The sequence below is a fragment of the Spermophilus citellus genome (assembly GCF_964194105.1).
Source record: "Spermophilus citellus genome assembly, chromosome: 5".
Taxonomy (NCBI): Eukaryota; Metazoa; Chordata; class Mammalia; order Rodentia; family Sciuridae; genus Spermophilus; species Spermophilus citellus.
This window is the reverse complement of record NC_138186.1, coordinates 147,414,691-147,431,836: the sequence shown is the minus strand read 5'-3', so window position 1 is coordinate 147,431,836 and position 17,146 is coordinate 147,414,691. Positions and strand designations below refer to the sequence as shown.

At 40.2% G+C, this 17,146-nt stretch overlaps 1 protein-coding gene across 2 annotated transcripts in view; it reads right to left on the bottom strand.

Moving 5' to 3' along the window:
• Positions 1 to 1,274: 1,274 nt before the first annotated feature.
• ARFGEF3 (ARFGEF family member 3) overlaps positions 1,275 to 17,146 on the bottom strand; it is a 157,475-nt gene continuing 141,603 nt past the window's right edge. For both annotated transcript variants that reach the window (XM_081296143.1, XM_081296144.1), the window contains 7 exons: positions 15,236 to 15,412; positions 13,592 to 13,706; positions 12,755 to 12,857; positions 12,465 to 12,596; positions 10,252 to 10,373; positions 3,853 to 5,074; positions 1,275 to 2,474 (listed from right to left, as the gene is read on the bottom strand). In XM_081296143.1, the coding sequence (XP_081152269.1) occupies positions 2,283 to 2,474; positions 3,853 to 5,074; positions 10,252 to 10,373; positions 12,465 to 12,596; positions 12,755 to 12,857; positions 13,592 to 13,706; positions 15,236 to 15,412 (2,063 nt within the window). In that variant the 3' untranslated portion in view covers positions 1,275 to 2,282. The remainder of the gene's footprint in view (positions 2,475 to 3,852; positions 5,075 to 10,251; positions 10,374 to 12,464; positions 12,597 to 12,754; positions 12,858 to 13,591; positions 13,707 to 15,235; positions 15,413 to 17,146) is intronic.

Sequence of the window (17,146 nt, the reverse complement as noted above, 5' to 3'; positions counted from 1 at the left end):
TTATACTTTATGAAAAGTTGCTATGTATAAACATTTTGTAAGCGCTCTAATTTTATATTCTGCTTTACTGAAACTTTTCCCTCCAGTAAACTGCAGAGTATTCATAAGCTCATAAAGGAGAACTGAACCCTAGAGAAGTCACAAAAAAAGAAACAAAACAACCATGGTGAACTGTTTTTTGTTTAGGAGGGGAGTCTTACCCAACTTTCAATTCCACTTACCAAGTATAAAAATTAAAAGTTATGGATAGGGCTGGGGATGTGGCTCAAGCGGTAGCACGCTCGCCTGGCGTGCGTGCGGCCCGGGTTCAATCCTCAGCACCACATACCAACAAAGATGTTGTGTCTGCCGAGAACTAAAAAATAAATATTAAAAATTCTCTCTCTCTCTCTCTCTCTCTCCCCCCCTCTATCACTCGCTCTTTAAAAAAAAAAAAAAGTTATGGATAGAGCACAGCTCTTTGCTCTCCTACTAATTTAATGCCTATTAAATAGCAATACTGGTTGATCTGTTCCTAAACTTGAATTGTTGGTTAATGAGTAAAATTTGAAGGCAAAGAATGTTTTGTGGGACTAGAAGATTCTGTGATTATTTCTAGATGGAATACTAGATAAGGAAAGTTCTTTTTGATCACTTAAATAAATTGGAGAACCTTGCTTTGCTCTTTAACCTTGTAGATAACTACATAATTCTCAAGAAGGGAAAAACTTATGAATACCATCACTGGATAAAGTTCAATCCATTTTAAGTGTGTACTTCAATACTGAAGAATTGATACATAAATACATTTTTAGACACTGGGAAAAAAGTCATGTGGTAACTAATTCTGTTGTCTATAATGTATATAAGTGGGCTTGATTGAAAAGGTTCCATCATAATAATGTAAGACATATAAAATAGAGTAAGGGTTGGGGTGTGACTCAGTGGTAGAATGTGTGCTTAGCATGAGTAAGGTCCTGGGCTTAATCCCCAGCACAAGGTGGGGGGGGTGGAGAAAAAAATCATAATGAGGGTTTCACATTCATTTTATAATACTTAGGAAAAGAATTATCCACTTAAAAATTGATATGAATAACAAGATTTTAAATCTACTTGCTAGAGAAAATTTAAATAGAAAAAAATTTATCTTCTAAACTTCATAACGTCCCCTTCCAATTTCGTTTTATTTTCTTCTGAGGTTACAGTTTGTATAACTGAACCCATGATTTCATGATTGTTGTGTCATTTTAAAATGATTTCGTCATAATCCCCTTTCCCACCCTTGCCGGCTGTCCCTTTCCCTGAGAAATCTGCTCACTGAATGGAGGACTCTGAGTTCATTTCCTCCAAAGGTATTGATATAAAATGAGTTGCATCTTAGTATACTGTTCTCTTAAAAACCAAATATTGTACCTTGCATTCAGATAATTGTGGGGTGTAGAAATGTCTGTGCAACAAAAGACTAAGGCACCATTTTTTTTTTCTTTCCTTTCCTGCCTTGGGAGCAAAAGCAAAGACTAATGGGACAGGCAGCGTAGCTGGTCAGTCTTATGTCTCTTGACAATAAATGCATTGGCTAATACCACTGGGTGCTTCATGTTAGAGGCTGCCAATCCACAGACTTCAAGCCCTGCTAGGAAAGTTTTCTTCCTTTAGAAATAGAGAAAGGCACAATAGTACCTTACATGGGGAAGTTGGTGAATATTAACCTGAAAATCTTAACCACTTGGTAATAATGTTGAAATGTTCTGGAATATTTTACAGCAGAAGTCGTCTCTCTCTTGATTATGACATTGAAAAATACATTGTGTGTAGCTGTTTGCTTCCCAGCCAAACCCTCAGTCATAGTACAGATTTTCTTCCAATTACTGTCTGGTACTAGATATCTGAGGGTTTATATATCAGCTTGACTTACCAGCAGATATTTTCTTAGGAATTGTATTTATTTTACAAATGATGGATCTAAGGAGTGGCCCTTGAAAAAGACCCATTTGGGGACAAAATCGCAAGCACAAACTCTCGGAAATAAAGGTTTAGAAATGTATCGGAATGTAGACTCTTCTGTAATAATGTGCAAAATCAGAGGATCACTGTGTCATTTGGATACCACCAAATTATCCAGAATAGTCCATATTAGGGAGTGGTTGGAAAGGCTTTTTTCTTTCTTTTTTTTTTTTTTTTAACATTAGGGAACATTATTCTTTGAGACCTAGTTTAAGTGTGGCAAATGCTATCAGCTGGATTGGCAGGCTGACTGTGAACCTCTCTGATATTTATGTCCTTGGGGATGGAATTTGAGTCTTCTACACAATGATGTCATAGACACGACCCACTCTGCCCAGCCATTCCCTCACAGCTTGGCGAACTCTGATGTCAGTCACGTGACAGGTCAGTTGGCTGATGCACGGGAACACTGCTGGCTGGAGGGCAGTGAAGGTCTGGTCTGGAAGGATCTGTATCTGATTGAGAACTGTTAGCACCATGTTGGTCCATGCCTAAGAGAAAGGATTGAAGAGAATTATTGGCTGTCTCAAAGTTTCATTTGACATGTGGTTATGCCCTGTCAATCTACAGATGGGTTTCATCAGGATTTAGCTATAACAAAGTAGTTGCTAATAATTGAATGCGCCTATAATAAATTGTGGTTTTTAACTACACATATGAAGGAAAAAGCAGAAACTCATTAAGAACATTTGGGCTGGGGATATAGCTCAGTTGGTAGAGTGCTTGCCTTATGTGCGCAAGGCCCTGTGCACCACACACACACACAAATTATTTTCAGTTTTTGCAAACTTCTAAAATCTTAGTTTTTCTTTTAATCTAAGGAATAAATACCTTGCCTTCTCATAATGAAATTTCGATAGGCCATATGATATTTTTAATCAGCAGTCTTGTGTAACAACAAGACTTGGGATAGTTCTGCCTTGATTTAAGATAACTTTTCATATTTTGGATTTTACTTAATTTTAAAACTCTATTAAGATATGATTTGCCAAGAAGGCATCTACTCAATAACATACATCTCAGTGTAACTGGATACTTTAAAATCTCTTTTCTTGGCCAGGCGTGGGGGACACACGACCAGATTAAGGGGGCTGAGGCAGGAGGATCTCAAGTTCAAGCCTCAGCAACTTAGTGAGACCCTGTCTCAAAATTAAAGGTACTGGTAGAGCACCCTGGGTTCAATTCCCAGTATTGAACAAACAAAAACCAGGATGATTTTCTCAAAGCCCCCTGAAGAATGAGAAGTGTGTGTGTGGGTGTGTGTGTGTGTGTATACACACACACACATATATACATATTAGTTGTAAATAGATTATTTATTTATTTATATGCAGTGCTGAGGATTGAACCCAGGGTCTCACACATGCTAGGCAAGTGCTCTACCACAACCCCAGCCCTAAGAATGAGAATTTTTTTATGTGCTTAGGAAGAATGGAAAACTGGAAATGAAAACAGGTCCTTGGTATATAATAAGATCTACTTTGCTTTTTAAAAAATTTTACATAATGCCTTAGCACTGAAGAAATTCTATAGTTCTATCTTCAAATGACAAAGGACTCAATGACACTTAAAGTCCATCAGTTTTATAAGCTTTAGCTTCATCTTATTTATGCAAGTCTGTTGCTAATTCTCAACAATGTACGTTACAACATGGAAAAACAGTTTCTGAAATTATCTGAGAATAAAATTTCGGTTTCACACTGATGTATTTATACTGGCAGATCCTCCATTTTAGTCTCGCTTTGAGGCAAATGGGTTTATATCTATTGGTTCTATGAAATCTCACCATGTATGCATGCCCTCCAAGGGGGACCCATCTGGTGTTTGAAGCTCAGCCCCCTCCCACACCCTCTGCCTGGGGGGTTGTACCTGGATCTGTGCTTCGGCATCTCTCACGGAGACGCTCAGTGAGCTCCCAGTGGAGCCCGAACGAGGCCTTTTCTCCTGTCTCAGCAGCTCAGGGCCAGCACTGAAGGAATGGCGCATTTGCCCTTGGTCCATCAGGTGCTGGGGGCGCTGCAGCAGCGGCGAGTCTTGGCCCCTGGGACCCAGTGGCTCCCCCTTCTTGTCCACCTTGACCTCCTTGGGGAAGGGGGGCAGGTTGTGCTGCTGCTTCCTCTTTTTGTACTCGGTCATCAGCTTGGAGATGGTTTTGTCGGCCGCCATGGTGTAGATCTTGTTCCCCGCGTTCTCCCACCACTCCTTCTTGCGGCTGGGATCCTTCTTCTCCACCTTGGGGCTGGGCGGCAGCATCAGCACGTCCCCGCTGGCCCCCCGCAGGTTCAGAGTGTCGCCCAGGTGTTCCCGTGACTGGCTTCGGTCATCCTCGGAAGGCGTGTCTTTCCCCGAGAACCCACCCGTCGAGGGGGTGGAGGACTCGGACTGGAAGGAGGGCAGGATGAAGAAGGGGTCGCTCCTGCAGACCGGAGCCTCCTCCATGCTGCTCTCCAGGTCCAGGTGCATCTGGATGTAGTTATTGCACAGCTCCATGCACAGCTTGTGCAGCCGCTTGACCAGCCACACCCAGTCGGCGTTGCTGACCGGCTGGACGCTGAGCGAGGGCATCCGCGCCCGCCACTGCCTCTTCTCCTTGCCCCTCGGGGGGCTGACCTGGGCGGTCTCCTCAAAGATGTCTTCGTCTTCAGATGAACACTGCTGGGAAGAATCTGTGCTTCTCTCATCATCCTCAAAGAGGACCTTCTTCACTTGCTCGGCAGTGATGGTTTCCTGATTGGTGAGAACAGCGCAAACCAGGGCGTGGAAATAGATGTTGAAGCTCATGGCAGACTGGCGGTAGAGGTTGGCTGCGCCCCCGATGCCCGACACTTTCTTCAGCAGGCACTTGAGCCCCGGGCTGGTGTCAAACTCCCGCGCTGTCCTGTAGGAGTCCAGCAGCAGGTCGAATATGACCGCCAGGTTCTGCATGGAGATGTATCTGAGGAAGCCGGCCAGCTTGGTGTCTGGCGCTTGGACCGTCTTCTCCTCTCCTGGAGAGGGCCCTTTGACGAACTCTTCTAACAGGATATCGTACAGATTCTGGAGTAACACTTGATGCGACAGCAAGCTCACTACAATTTCCCTGAAAGAAACGCTTCAAATGAAAATAAAGGGCAGATTAGCGCCTTCTTGGTTATTTCAGGGCAATGTAGACATTACCAGTTTCAGAATGACATCTGTAACTTTACCAACTAAACTATCTGTATTCCAATGCCTTCCTCAAAAAAGGGCAAACTTCTATTATAATCCTAACTGGTGGGATTTTAATGTTAACTAGTGGAATTCCCAACACTTCTTAAAATCCAGGAGTTCCTGAATGTAAGTTATGATACTGAACTAACAAGTCTTAGGAAACAACATTTTTCTAAAAAATTTTAAAAGTGGGTATGATTATAGGACATGAGAGTTTCTTTCATAGTAATAGAATTCAAAATATCTTGGTTTGATGTTTTATCATTTTTTTTTTTTTGGAAATCTGATTGAAGTTTGGCTTTAATACCCAGACCAGTTTTCCAGGATTAAATATTAATGTTTCAGGTACATATATATATATCAAACTTCCATCTCCAGAATATGCAAGAGAAGAGAGTCAAATGCTGAAAAGTTTTAATGCTATTGATATTATTGGGCAAACATTAGGAAATAGTGATGTGATTTCTTCATGGGCCCTGAGTGGCCATCTGGTTTCCCTGAGGTGCCTACCTGGTTGGGAGGTTAGGGAGGCAAATCCTCCCTGTTAGGCCAGGGCACCTGGTTGAAGAATAGGTACAGGTGGAGGAATAGTTGCCATACAGCTTCAGATGTGGGTGCTTAAATGCTTGCTGATTTAGCCCCTTTTGATTGATTGATTCTTGCACTAAGAAAACAATTTCAATCACATTTACCAAACACTTTAGTTCACCAATGTGGTTTTGGGTTTGTGGTTTCCTGTTCTTTTCATTGCTTGTAGAATTTTGTGAAAATAGTTTATGCTTTTATGTTGCCAACTAATTCCCATAACAGGATAATTATAAAATTATGATAACTCATATTAACAATATTGATTTAAAAGGTCCAACCATTATGTTAATAACTTTTTACTTTATTCTATCTAATTATGCCCTTAAATTTAAAGATTATTTTTTAAAGTAGCAGACAGTATTTTACCTAGCAGAAATAAAAATCCTTGAATAAATCTAAATGGGCTATAAAGGTCTGTCATTCAAAACCAGTAACTTTTAAAAATAAACCACTTAAGTTTTGTGGTAAAATACATATAGCATAACATTACTATTTTAACTATTCTAGGTGTACAATTCAGTGGTGTTAAGTATATTCACAGTGTTACATAACCATCACCATTTCTAGAACTTTTTCATTATCCCAAATAGAAACTATGTTCCCATTACAAAAAGACGTATCATTCTCTCCTCCCTCCAGCTCCTACTTAAGAAACTTCTGGCAGGTTACTTAAGGTTTAGGAAACCTGAATATGCATTCTTCTTCAGGAACCACACAAGTTTGTTCACTAGTCCTCTGTTCCCATTACATAGGAAAGACAAGGCAGTGTCTTATTCATCATCCTGAGAAACTGTCTGGTAAGAGCAGCACCCAGTAGGTCTCTATAACCAACTGAAAAACAAGAACAGATCTGTCTGGGGCAAGACTGCCTGGAGGAAATGTTCTCCTTGAGAAATGGCTCTGACACCTGAGCCCCACTTTCCCTGGAAGCGGGATCCCCACACAAGGAAGTTCAACCACAGGGGTGAGTTTGATCAGTCTTCTGAAGGAATAAAACCCTCAGCCCACTAGGATGTTTCCTATTCCCTCCCTGAGAAATGGAAAGCCTGATTCTGACAAACACCCAAAGAGAGGGCTGATGCAAATTCTAATATCTTTAAATTGCAGTATCTTTAAAAAACTTTTTTTAATTGTAGTTAGACACAATGTTTATTTTTACTTATTTATATGTGGTGCGAGGATTGAACCCAAGGCTGCACACATGCTAGGTGAGCACTTTACCACAACCCCAGCCCAAATTGCAGGATCTTTATCAACCAAGATCTTTGATGCTTTAATTGCTAACTGTGCATATGGAAAAGACAGAAAATCCCCTTTATTTTAGGTTTGGCTAAATGATAAAACAAATAAGAGAAAAAGAAGCGGATAATGTAGGGATCAACATTTTAGACACGTATGAAAAAAGAGAAATATCTATGAAAATGCAACTTGTATTTATCTATGCTGATAGGAGATAAGGATCTCAAACAAAATCAAATAATTTTCCAATTTCTTGTACCCAAGATATTTTTGGGGGGGGTGGTACCAGAATCGAACCTAGAAGTGCTTTGCCACTGAGCTATGTCCCCAGTGTCCCCAGCTCTTTTTTTTTTTTTTTTTTTTTTTTTTAAAAGAGAGAGTGAGAGAGAGAGAGAGAGAGAGAATTTTTAATATTTTTTAGTTCTCGGCGGACACAACATCTTTGTTGGTATGTGGTGCTGAGGATCGAACCCGGGCCGCACGCATGCCAGGCGAGCGCGCTACCACTTGAGCCACATCCCCAGCCCCCCAGCTCTTTTTTTATTTGTGAAAGGTCTTACCAACTTGCTGAGGCTGGCTTTGAACTTGTGATCCTCCTGCCTCAGCCTCCTGAGCTGTTGGGATTACAGACAGCCATGCATGTGCCTGGCATACCCAAGAATTTCAACGTATTTTCCAATTTTTGTTGTACCCAAATCTTTTAACCATTTCTCAGTATTCTTTTAAGACTGCATACCTGCTTCTGATGTGAAGTGCAAAGTAAAGCCAACCCCCAGATTGGATAATCGAAAGTTGATTGCATAACAAATGGTTCACTGAAAACATGCTAATGTCAGTTTCAGAGAAACAGATCCACAGTAAAAGGACTTCTTAAAACTCTAAGATTATGTGAATTGTGTAATGCTTGGGCTATCGATGTCAAAGCTCTTTTATTTTTATTTTTTTTTTAACTGAAATAGCTCTTTATTTAAATGCTATAATCTGGTTCTAGGTAATTTATTTTTCCTATGGGTATTTTTTTTTTTTTTGGTACTGGGGATTGAACTCGGGGGCACTCAACCACTCCTGAGCCATATCCCCAGCCCTGTTTCATATTTTATTTAGAGACAGGGTCTCACTGAGTTGCTTAGAGTCTCACTTTTGATGAGGCTGGCTTTGAACTCGATCTTCCTTCATTAGCCTCTAGAGCTGCTGGGATAATAGGCCAGGCCCATGTGCCCAGGCCCATGGGTGATTTTGACATGGATGCAATTGAGTATCACATAACTTTTCTTGGTCTCACTCATCTTCCACTGTATCTTTTTTTTTTTTTAAATATAAAAGCCAAATCCAAGAATATAGTTTGGCTGAGTTCTCTAGTGGGACTGGCTAAGGAATTTAATATGGTTTTCCTGTTATACTTAACAGGAGTATGAATAGATTTATGAAACCATGTTGATATATTTTACAATCCCCAAATTTTAAGAATCTTTTAAGCCAATGACATAATAATAGGTTATATTACTTATGTTTTATTTATAATTTGAACTCGGCCCGTTATTATTCCTTTTTTCCCCTACTTTTACTTCAACAATCTTTCAGGAAGAATAATTGGCTGCATTAGAACCAGAAATATATATTTTAAAAAAAGGACAAGAGGAGAAAAAGAATGAAAATTGCAAACGGATTGATGTTTAAAATGTGAAAGGATTACACAATTTTTGGTATATAACCCACACAAAAATGACACTTAAAAACCAGTGGCTGGCAGTTAAGGGAGGCAAAGACTGGAACTGAGAAAGAATAGAGGGTATTGGGAAAGTTCTATTTCTGAAGTTGGGTGGCAGGTACATAGTTATTCTAGTTTTTATTTATGCTTCACAACTTTTGAATATTCCATGTATCCTTTTGTACGTATCAAGCATTTGACTAAATCTAACCAACTAACTATTGAACAAATTACCCAGAGTCTGAGTGATATCTATCTAAGCTTAGGTTGCTGTAACTAAATACCATTGATTGGCTATCTAATCAACAAATTGATTTTTCACAGTTCTGGAAGTCTGAGAGTAGGGTGCTGGCCTGGTTGGATTCTGGTGAGGCTCTCTGGAGCTTGCAGAAAGCTGACTTCTTGCTGAGTCTTCATGTGGCAGAAAGGCAGCAAGGGAGTTCTCATGTCAGTTTTAATGGTACTAATCCCATTCATGAGGAACACCCTCATGACCTAATTTCCGCCCAGAGGTCCCACCTCCTAATACCATCACATTGGTGGCTAGGGTGTAAACTCTAGAGATGTGGAGGGTTGTAAACATTCAGCACCAACTTTCTCTCCCAAATGGTAAAGGACCCAGCCAGACCTGGTTTTGATACTAGCTTTATACTTTGAAGTTTGTGAGTCCTTGGGTAAGTGACTCAGCCTCTCTGAATGTGTCTTGTGAGTAAAATGCTAGTGAAAATATCAATCCCTCATATTTTACAGTTAGTGCTCAAATGCCTACCACTAGATGGTCAGAAGTTTATCTCCAACTGTTTTAGGCAGGGTGATAGTATTTTAAATGAGCATGTTTCTTTTACTTCCTGACAGTGGTATTACCCATGGAGAATTTTATGTATTTCTCACTGAAACAATCTGAACAATGCCTCAAATTACAATAATTGTTGTCTGGGCTGGCCTTGACCTCCTGGGTGCAAATATTGCCTCAGCCTCCTTAGTGGCTGGGACCACAGGTGCAAGCCACGGTGCCTGGCCAATAATTGTTTTATGAAAGATTATAACATGTAGTTGGTTGTGTCCACTCAAGATTCATATGTTGAAGTCCTGACCCCTAGTACTTCAGGATGTGGCTGTATTTGGAGAAAGGTTCTTTAAGGGGGTAATGAAGTCCAAAAGAGGTCATTAGGGTGGGTACTAACCCCCTATGACTATGGTCTCCGTGAGAGGAGGAAATTTGGATACAGAAACAGAGATGGGATGTGTGAGGGGACACAGAAGACGGCCATCTGTAAGCCAAAATGAGAGAAGGAGCTCTGCCAACCCCTGCTCTCTAACTTAGAGACCTGTGGGAGAATACCACCATTTGTCACCTAGCCCATGTTACTTGGTTGTGGCAACTTGAACAATGAAATGGGAGCTTTGGTCACAAGGCTAACCATATTTAAGAAAACCTGCTGAAGGACCCGACTTCACAAACACTTTCAGTATTCTTAGACAAAGCTTGGATTAGCAACAACTGGCATCAATGAACTTCCTTGCGGTTAAGGTTAGCTGCTTACCTTTTCTTGGTGTGGCCGTTTGGCTTCTCGTCAGGAGGCAGCTCAATGATGAGCTGGCAGGACTGGGCATGATCGAAGTTGTTGGGAGTCTTGGGTGAGCACTGGGTGTCCAACATAAATACCTGCAAGGGTATACAGGGACACAGTTCAGGACCCAATATCCTCTATCTGACCACACCAGGGACTAGCTGGGTAGTCCTGGTGAGTTGTTTGTTTTCTACCTAGTTTCTCTATTATAAAATGAGGCTAATGGTTTCCTATTTAGTATATGTTTAATTAAACAAATTTATGTGTATTATACATGCAAAGCATTAGAATAAATAATGGATGTTGATGCTAACGTTGCTACCTTTTGTACCATATGACAGTAGAGGATATTCCAAATAGCCAGCACCAACATTTAATATTAAAAGTAAATAAAAGGGGCTATATTTGTAAAGGATTATCTCTGAATTTGACATCTGTTTGGTATCATTTTATATCCAGTACAAGAATAATTAATTAGGACTTATGTCAGGATTACTGATGTGGCTAAGCCTACTCCATTACACAGTGACAGAAGGAACTAGAAAATGTCAGTGCTCTGATCCAAATGATTTCATTTCTCCTGACTTAAATTACCATTGGAATTAGTAAACTATTTTTAAGGAAACCACTTCTTTCCAAGTATCGTAAGAATTGCCAGATTATTGAATATTGGGTTATTTTAAGAGTGAATATAAAAAGAAGGTTTGGATTAAGGAAGGAAGAAAGAACTATAGGGGCCTGAATTGCTTCCCTGTTCTTCTTTATTAACATTTTCATATTCCTGTGGTATGGCTGGAAAAACCACTGTATGTATGCACACGTGACAATAAGCCAAGTGTCACAGCTTCCTGTTCAGGCCTGCAAGCTCTTTGGAGGACCCCTCTTGGTTTGAGCCAGTCTTCTTTCCACAGCCGTCCACAGTTGCCATACTGCTGGAAGTACCTCTTTGTTACAGTTTTACTATTTCTTCTCTCAGTTTGCTCAGACTGCCAAGGATGCTTCAGAGGGACTTGTTCTCTCCCTCAGAACCAGCAGAATCATCAGGTCCCAGGATGTTATGAAGGTGCTCAGCAGAAGGTGTGAGAGGCTGATGGAGGAAGACTCTTGTCCCCCTATCTGAGTGTTGCTGGGGAAAGCTCTTCAGAAGCTAGGCCTGCCAAGAAATTTCTCAACTGACCGTGTGAAGGTAATTGAGTTCCTTACATTGATAATCAGGGGATCCTAGATTGTCTGTGTGCTGGGGGATTTTTTTTTTATTAAGAATCCAAGCAGATCTAGTAGAGAAATGGAGCTTTCTGAATATAGCATCCAAGTCTTTCTTCAAATGTAATTCAAATGTGACAGTTCCTATACATGTGTAAAACTTTCACATTTTACACAAATATAGTCAAAATAGCTGCATATTATGAACACAGTTCAAACTTGTGATGGGGTGTTGGGCTAGTCAGTTGTTGGGAATTAGTCCATTTTCACTTCTTTTACTCTCGTGAACAGCATTGTCAATAATATATGTGAACTTACGGACAGCACTTAATTGTACTGCTGAGTTTCTTAGAGGGAGATTTCCATGTTGTGTAATGCCATGAGGCCTTCTGTGATTCAGTAATTCATCTATTCAACAAACATATCCTAAGCACCTCCTCTTTGTTTTGCTCTAGGATATATTCTCTGCTCCTCTGGAGCTCACAACTAACATTTGCAACTTTTAAGGGAAAAGCCATTGATATGCAATGATTCTTGTATGGGGGGATGTATTTTACTGACCAGTTACATTGAATTCAAATTTTAAGCCACTTTTAAATGTTAAGATCTGTGTTCTGAACAGGAGATTTAAAAAAAATCAAATAAATCTGCTATCATTAGGCACTCGTAGTTTAGCAGTGACAATAGTTAAGCAAACACTTATAAGTAGCCTAAGCAGGTGTTTTATGCATAAAGAGGTCAGGCTGCAGGAAGGCCTCTGTTTGATCTGGGTCATCAAGCGAGGGAAGGTGGAGAAGGGGGTGTTGCAGGTGCCTAGGCTAATGTCATTCCGGGGAAGAGTGGTGCTGACCAGAGGTCAGGGCCAGGATGTATGTGGTCCTAAGGGAATGAAAGGCAGTTTGGTGATGTGAGACCTTCAGGAAGGAATCCTGGCATGCACATGAAGCTTCTGAGGCCCCCGAGATCCAAAGCCCAGCCCTTACCTGTTGGGCCATGGCTCGGATACGCCAGTACTCGGCCTCCGCACTGGGGGAGGAGGAGGGGGCTGCCACCCGCACCTGGCAGCCTTCCCCGCTGAAGCTCTCAGTGCCACTGTGGAAGCAGCCAAGCAGGTCCTAGGGAGAAAGAGCATGTGTTTACTGGGTGTTTCCTGGTTCTCAATGCCAGGCCCAGCCTGGGATCTGATGTGGCCCTGTGCTTGGTGGGCTGTGGAAGAGACCACTTGGGTGCTTTCCTCCTCTTCATAATCTCTGTTAGCATCCATGTTTCTTACCTTCACTGGCTTGAGGGTGGCAGAGAAGGCATCTTGCAGGGCACAGCAAGCCAGCCGCCACATCTCCTCAGTGAACACTGGGCCCGCTGTCACCAGGACATACCTGCCAAAAGAAACAAGGAAAGAAGTCTTGAATCCATTCATCTTGTTACCACAAAATTTAGGGCCTTATGTGAAGGGCTTCCTGTTTCCAATCACTCTTGCTGTCCCTCCATCTGGCATTCCACTCTCAAAATACAGAATTATCAACAGATCCCCATTACAAACAGGCCAGAGTTTCGGGTTAGGCTCATATGCAGGATGTATATATTCTGCATTTATTTTTTTCTTTCTAGGCCATTTCTACCACTCTTCTACATTCAAAGGAAACAAACCCCTTATTGTCACTTATCATGCTTATCTTCATGCATCTGTTTACTTTACTCTCCTGCTCAGGATGTCCCCACCTATGGAAACCTTACTTGGTTTGGAGGATCTGACCAAGTGTCACTACCACACCAAACTTCTTCCCCTTCTCCCTACACCTCCGACCCTGCCTTGGCATTCATCAGTCATTCCATATGATCATCCGTTGTCATGTGACCATCTCTTTCATGTCATTTTGAATAGGCAATGAGCTCCCTGAGGGTAGGGATCTTGACTTAGGTTACTTCCTATGCACCAGAGTACCTTGTAAGGATGCCTTACACAACAGATATTTGAAAACTTATTAGTACTTGCTCAGTTTTACTTAGAAAAATCAATCCCCAAAGTGGATTGCTACTACAAAAGATAAATTCCTTGGATTTTGTAATGAAACCTACAACTTTGTGGGGAGCCAGGGAAGCTTTGTCTCACCTAATGCAAGAACAGCCCACTCTGGAGATGGTTTCTGTAGGCTTGGCCACACATGCCACCAGCAACTCAAAGAGGTCCTTTAGCATGGTGTTGATCATGCTCTCGTACCTGATGTCTATAGGAAGAAGAAAATCTAAGATTTGTACAACTCCAGTATAAAGGGATACATTGAAATAGCTATCTATAGCAAGAGAGGAGAGTCTGATAGAGATACATAGATATGTGGGGAAAAGAACACCCCCTAACAACTCTTCTTTTGGACTGTTACCCAATTTCAGCTCGTTTCATCCATATGGTTCATGTTTATGTGTTGATCTAAACTTTCGAAGTTAACTATATAATAATTCATATGCTTAAATGGAATAGAAAATATGATATAGCCTGAATATTGATTAATTGTCCATTTTAAGTTTAAATTTTTAGAATTCACCTTCCTTACTGCTGACAGCCAAATTAAATTGAACTAAATGTCCTACCACTTCTTGGCTCTGTCTGCATACTATTCTCAGACGAGAGGATATAAGAATCCTGGAAATCACATTCAAATGCTCAATTCAAGGAATACATCTACATTTTTTTCCCTTGAGGTCCTTATGATGCCGCAGTAGAATCCTCCAGGTCCTGTGCCATGCTCTGGTCAAGAACGTCGACCCCTAGGGACACAGTTGCCACCTCATGTGGAAAAACCTACTTGTTTTCTTTTCCCAGTACTGTTCTTATCTTGCAAGGCAAATTGTCCTTACTAAAGTTAATAGAGGCACAGTTTCTTATCTATACTTTGAAATTCTTCTTCAGGGTCAAGTTCTCCTTAGTATATCTTCCTAGCAAGCAGACTCTCTCCCGCCCTCCCCCTCTTCATCTCCCTCTTTTCTTGTATCTCTGTTAGCAGTCATGTTTCTTCTCCCAAACCTCCAGATATTTTTGTGACAGGTCATAAATAAGACTCTACATTTCACAACTGTGGTTCCATGCGTTCCAAACTAATATATTTCTCCTGCCTCTGCTAACTTCGACATGCTCTTCATCCCACACTTCCACATTTTGGTGGTGGTGGGGTGGTACTGGGGATTGAACCCAAGAGTGCTTAACCACTGAGCAACAGCCCTGTATGCTTTTTGAGACAAGATCTTGCTGAGACTGGCCTTGAACTTGCAGTTCTCCAGCCTCAGCCTTCCCAGTTGCTGAGATTAAAGGCAGGCTGCATCATGCCCAGCTCCATATCTTTTTCAAAGTGCCAGATAGTAAGAAACTTCTATCTCTAAACTGTCAATGTCTTGTCCATAATTAAAGCGTTTTCTGAAGTGCTATTTCCTTCATTTAATATTCCTGGATGAAGCAGGATACACCCTCCTCACTTCCAGCTACAGCAATATTTCTTCCTTCTTTCTTCTCTTTTTCTTTGTAGTATATTATGTACTTGGAGTTAGGCTAGAGCTGTTATTGGGTGTTTTATTTTCAATTACACATATATTTATTCTGTTGGAGGATGATATACGCTTAGAAGGCTGGCATTGACCATGTAATTTTATTTTAATTATTCCCAGGACAAAAGTATTTGTAATAGGTGTCCACTAAGCAGTTTTGGACAATGATGCTGCCTGCTAAAGCAATGCCCAGAATGACCTGCTGTGGTGCCATTACTACCTGAGTGTAGAAAGCTTTGAATGTGCTCCACCACCAGCTCGCAGGACAGACCAATGGCGTGCTTGAAGTTTGCAGAGGCCACGTCCCAGTAGGAATGGTCTTTATGGCTACGCCGGAGCCATAGGGACATCACGGGAAGAAGGAGGTGAACAACTGCATAGATTCCAAACCCCGGTCCTGAAAAAGAGAGGTCAGGATCAGAAATGAAACTTCAAGAGGGGAGGTCCTCGCTATGGCTCAGCATCATGGGGCTCTTTTGAAAGATCTCTCCATTATCTGAGAAGGTACAGGGGAGAAGAATTGCCATTAGTATTCCTTAGTCAATGTAATTTTTCTTCTTTTATTTCTGCATGACTATAGTTGTATAAGTAACATGAATAAACTCTTATAAAAATTTCAAATCCTAGTCCCTAGATGTAAATACGTAGATACATATATGCATGTAAGAAAACACCTTAAAATATATATGCATTTTTTATGTAGAATATAAAGAAATAAATAATATTTCTTTTTATAGGTGTCCCTGAATTTCTGGGCTCAAGCCATCCTCCTGCTTTAGCCTCCCAAGTAGCTGGCACTACAGGTGTTAACCACCATGCTGCTTTGAAGTTTTGGAAGATACTTTTTATATAAAGGAGAAAAATGTAAACCTTGATCTTCATATTTGATATGCAAATTGAGATATTCCTTATTTTTAGAGCCACATAGTATTCCCATTGTGTGTGTGTGTATATATATATATAAACAGTTTACTTTTTCATTCCTTTACTGATGGACATTTAAGATATTTCTAACATTTTGCTTTTATAGGTAATGCTATAAGTACAATTTTTGTGCTTCCTTATAGAAATAATAGATTACTAAAATTCTCATTTTAAAAGCAAGATACTTTTTATATGAAAATTATGATAATAAAAAGAAGGAAAAAACCCTGAGATATAACATTTCATATATTTCTATTAGGTTTTTAATGCATATGTATTTTTATAAATGCCTAGAATTTTATATTGTAATTATACTCCATAAATATAATTTGTGGATATTAAATGCCTACAGATTGTTTATATTCTTTACCATAACTAACTGTTTTCCATTTAGGGTATTCCTAAGTTTTTTGGTATTCAAGATGTTTTAGCACTCATTACAATTTTGTCTTCATTACTGTTTATTTCCTTAGATGAGAGAGTCCTAGGAGATTTATTGAGTAAAATGCTTTCATATACATTTAATAGCAATTAATGTGAAAATAGAAAATGGTACTTAGCAGTGAGACAGATTTAGAAAGAGTATCATATAATTAGTTCTATAAGATACTTGCTTTTTCTTTGATGGAAGGCTTTTAGCTTTTTGACATATGAGGTTTTTTTCTGAAAAAATTTGAGTTTAAAAATTGCTATGAATTCTAAATAGTATCAATTATCAAGTACTCAAAATGGTGACTATAGGTCTCTTCTTCTCACCAATTAGTGGTTTCATTTAGAGTTCTGACTCTTACTAAAAACAAAAATTCCTATAACAAGTTTCTTTGAACTTGTTTTGGAAAAAGACATTTAATACATAGTGCAGTCCTCTGCCTGTATAAGGGGATAGGGACCTTAGAAATTTGTCTTTTTAATACATAGTACAGTCCTCTGCCTGTATAAATGTCTTTTTCCAAATCTAATGACATATGACCTTTATACAAATAAGATGTGGCTGTCTGACTACTGCATATATTTGTGAGTGGTTTGTGGATGCAAACAGTAGACCTGGTGAGCCCTCTTGGTGACCCTGGGCCCAGAGCATGCACTGAATGATCTGTCCAAGGAAGAAGACTGGGATCACAGAACCATGGATACAACAGCTTAGGTGTGTTGGAGTCCCACATTAAGTGGACCTAAGTGACCACTATGTGACCTTTATAAATGGACT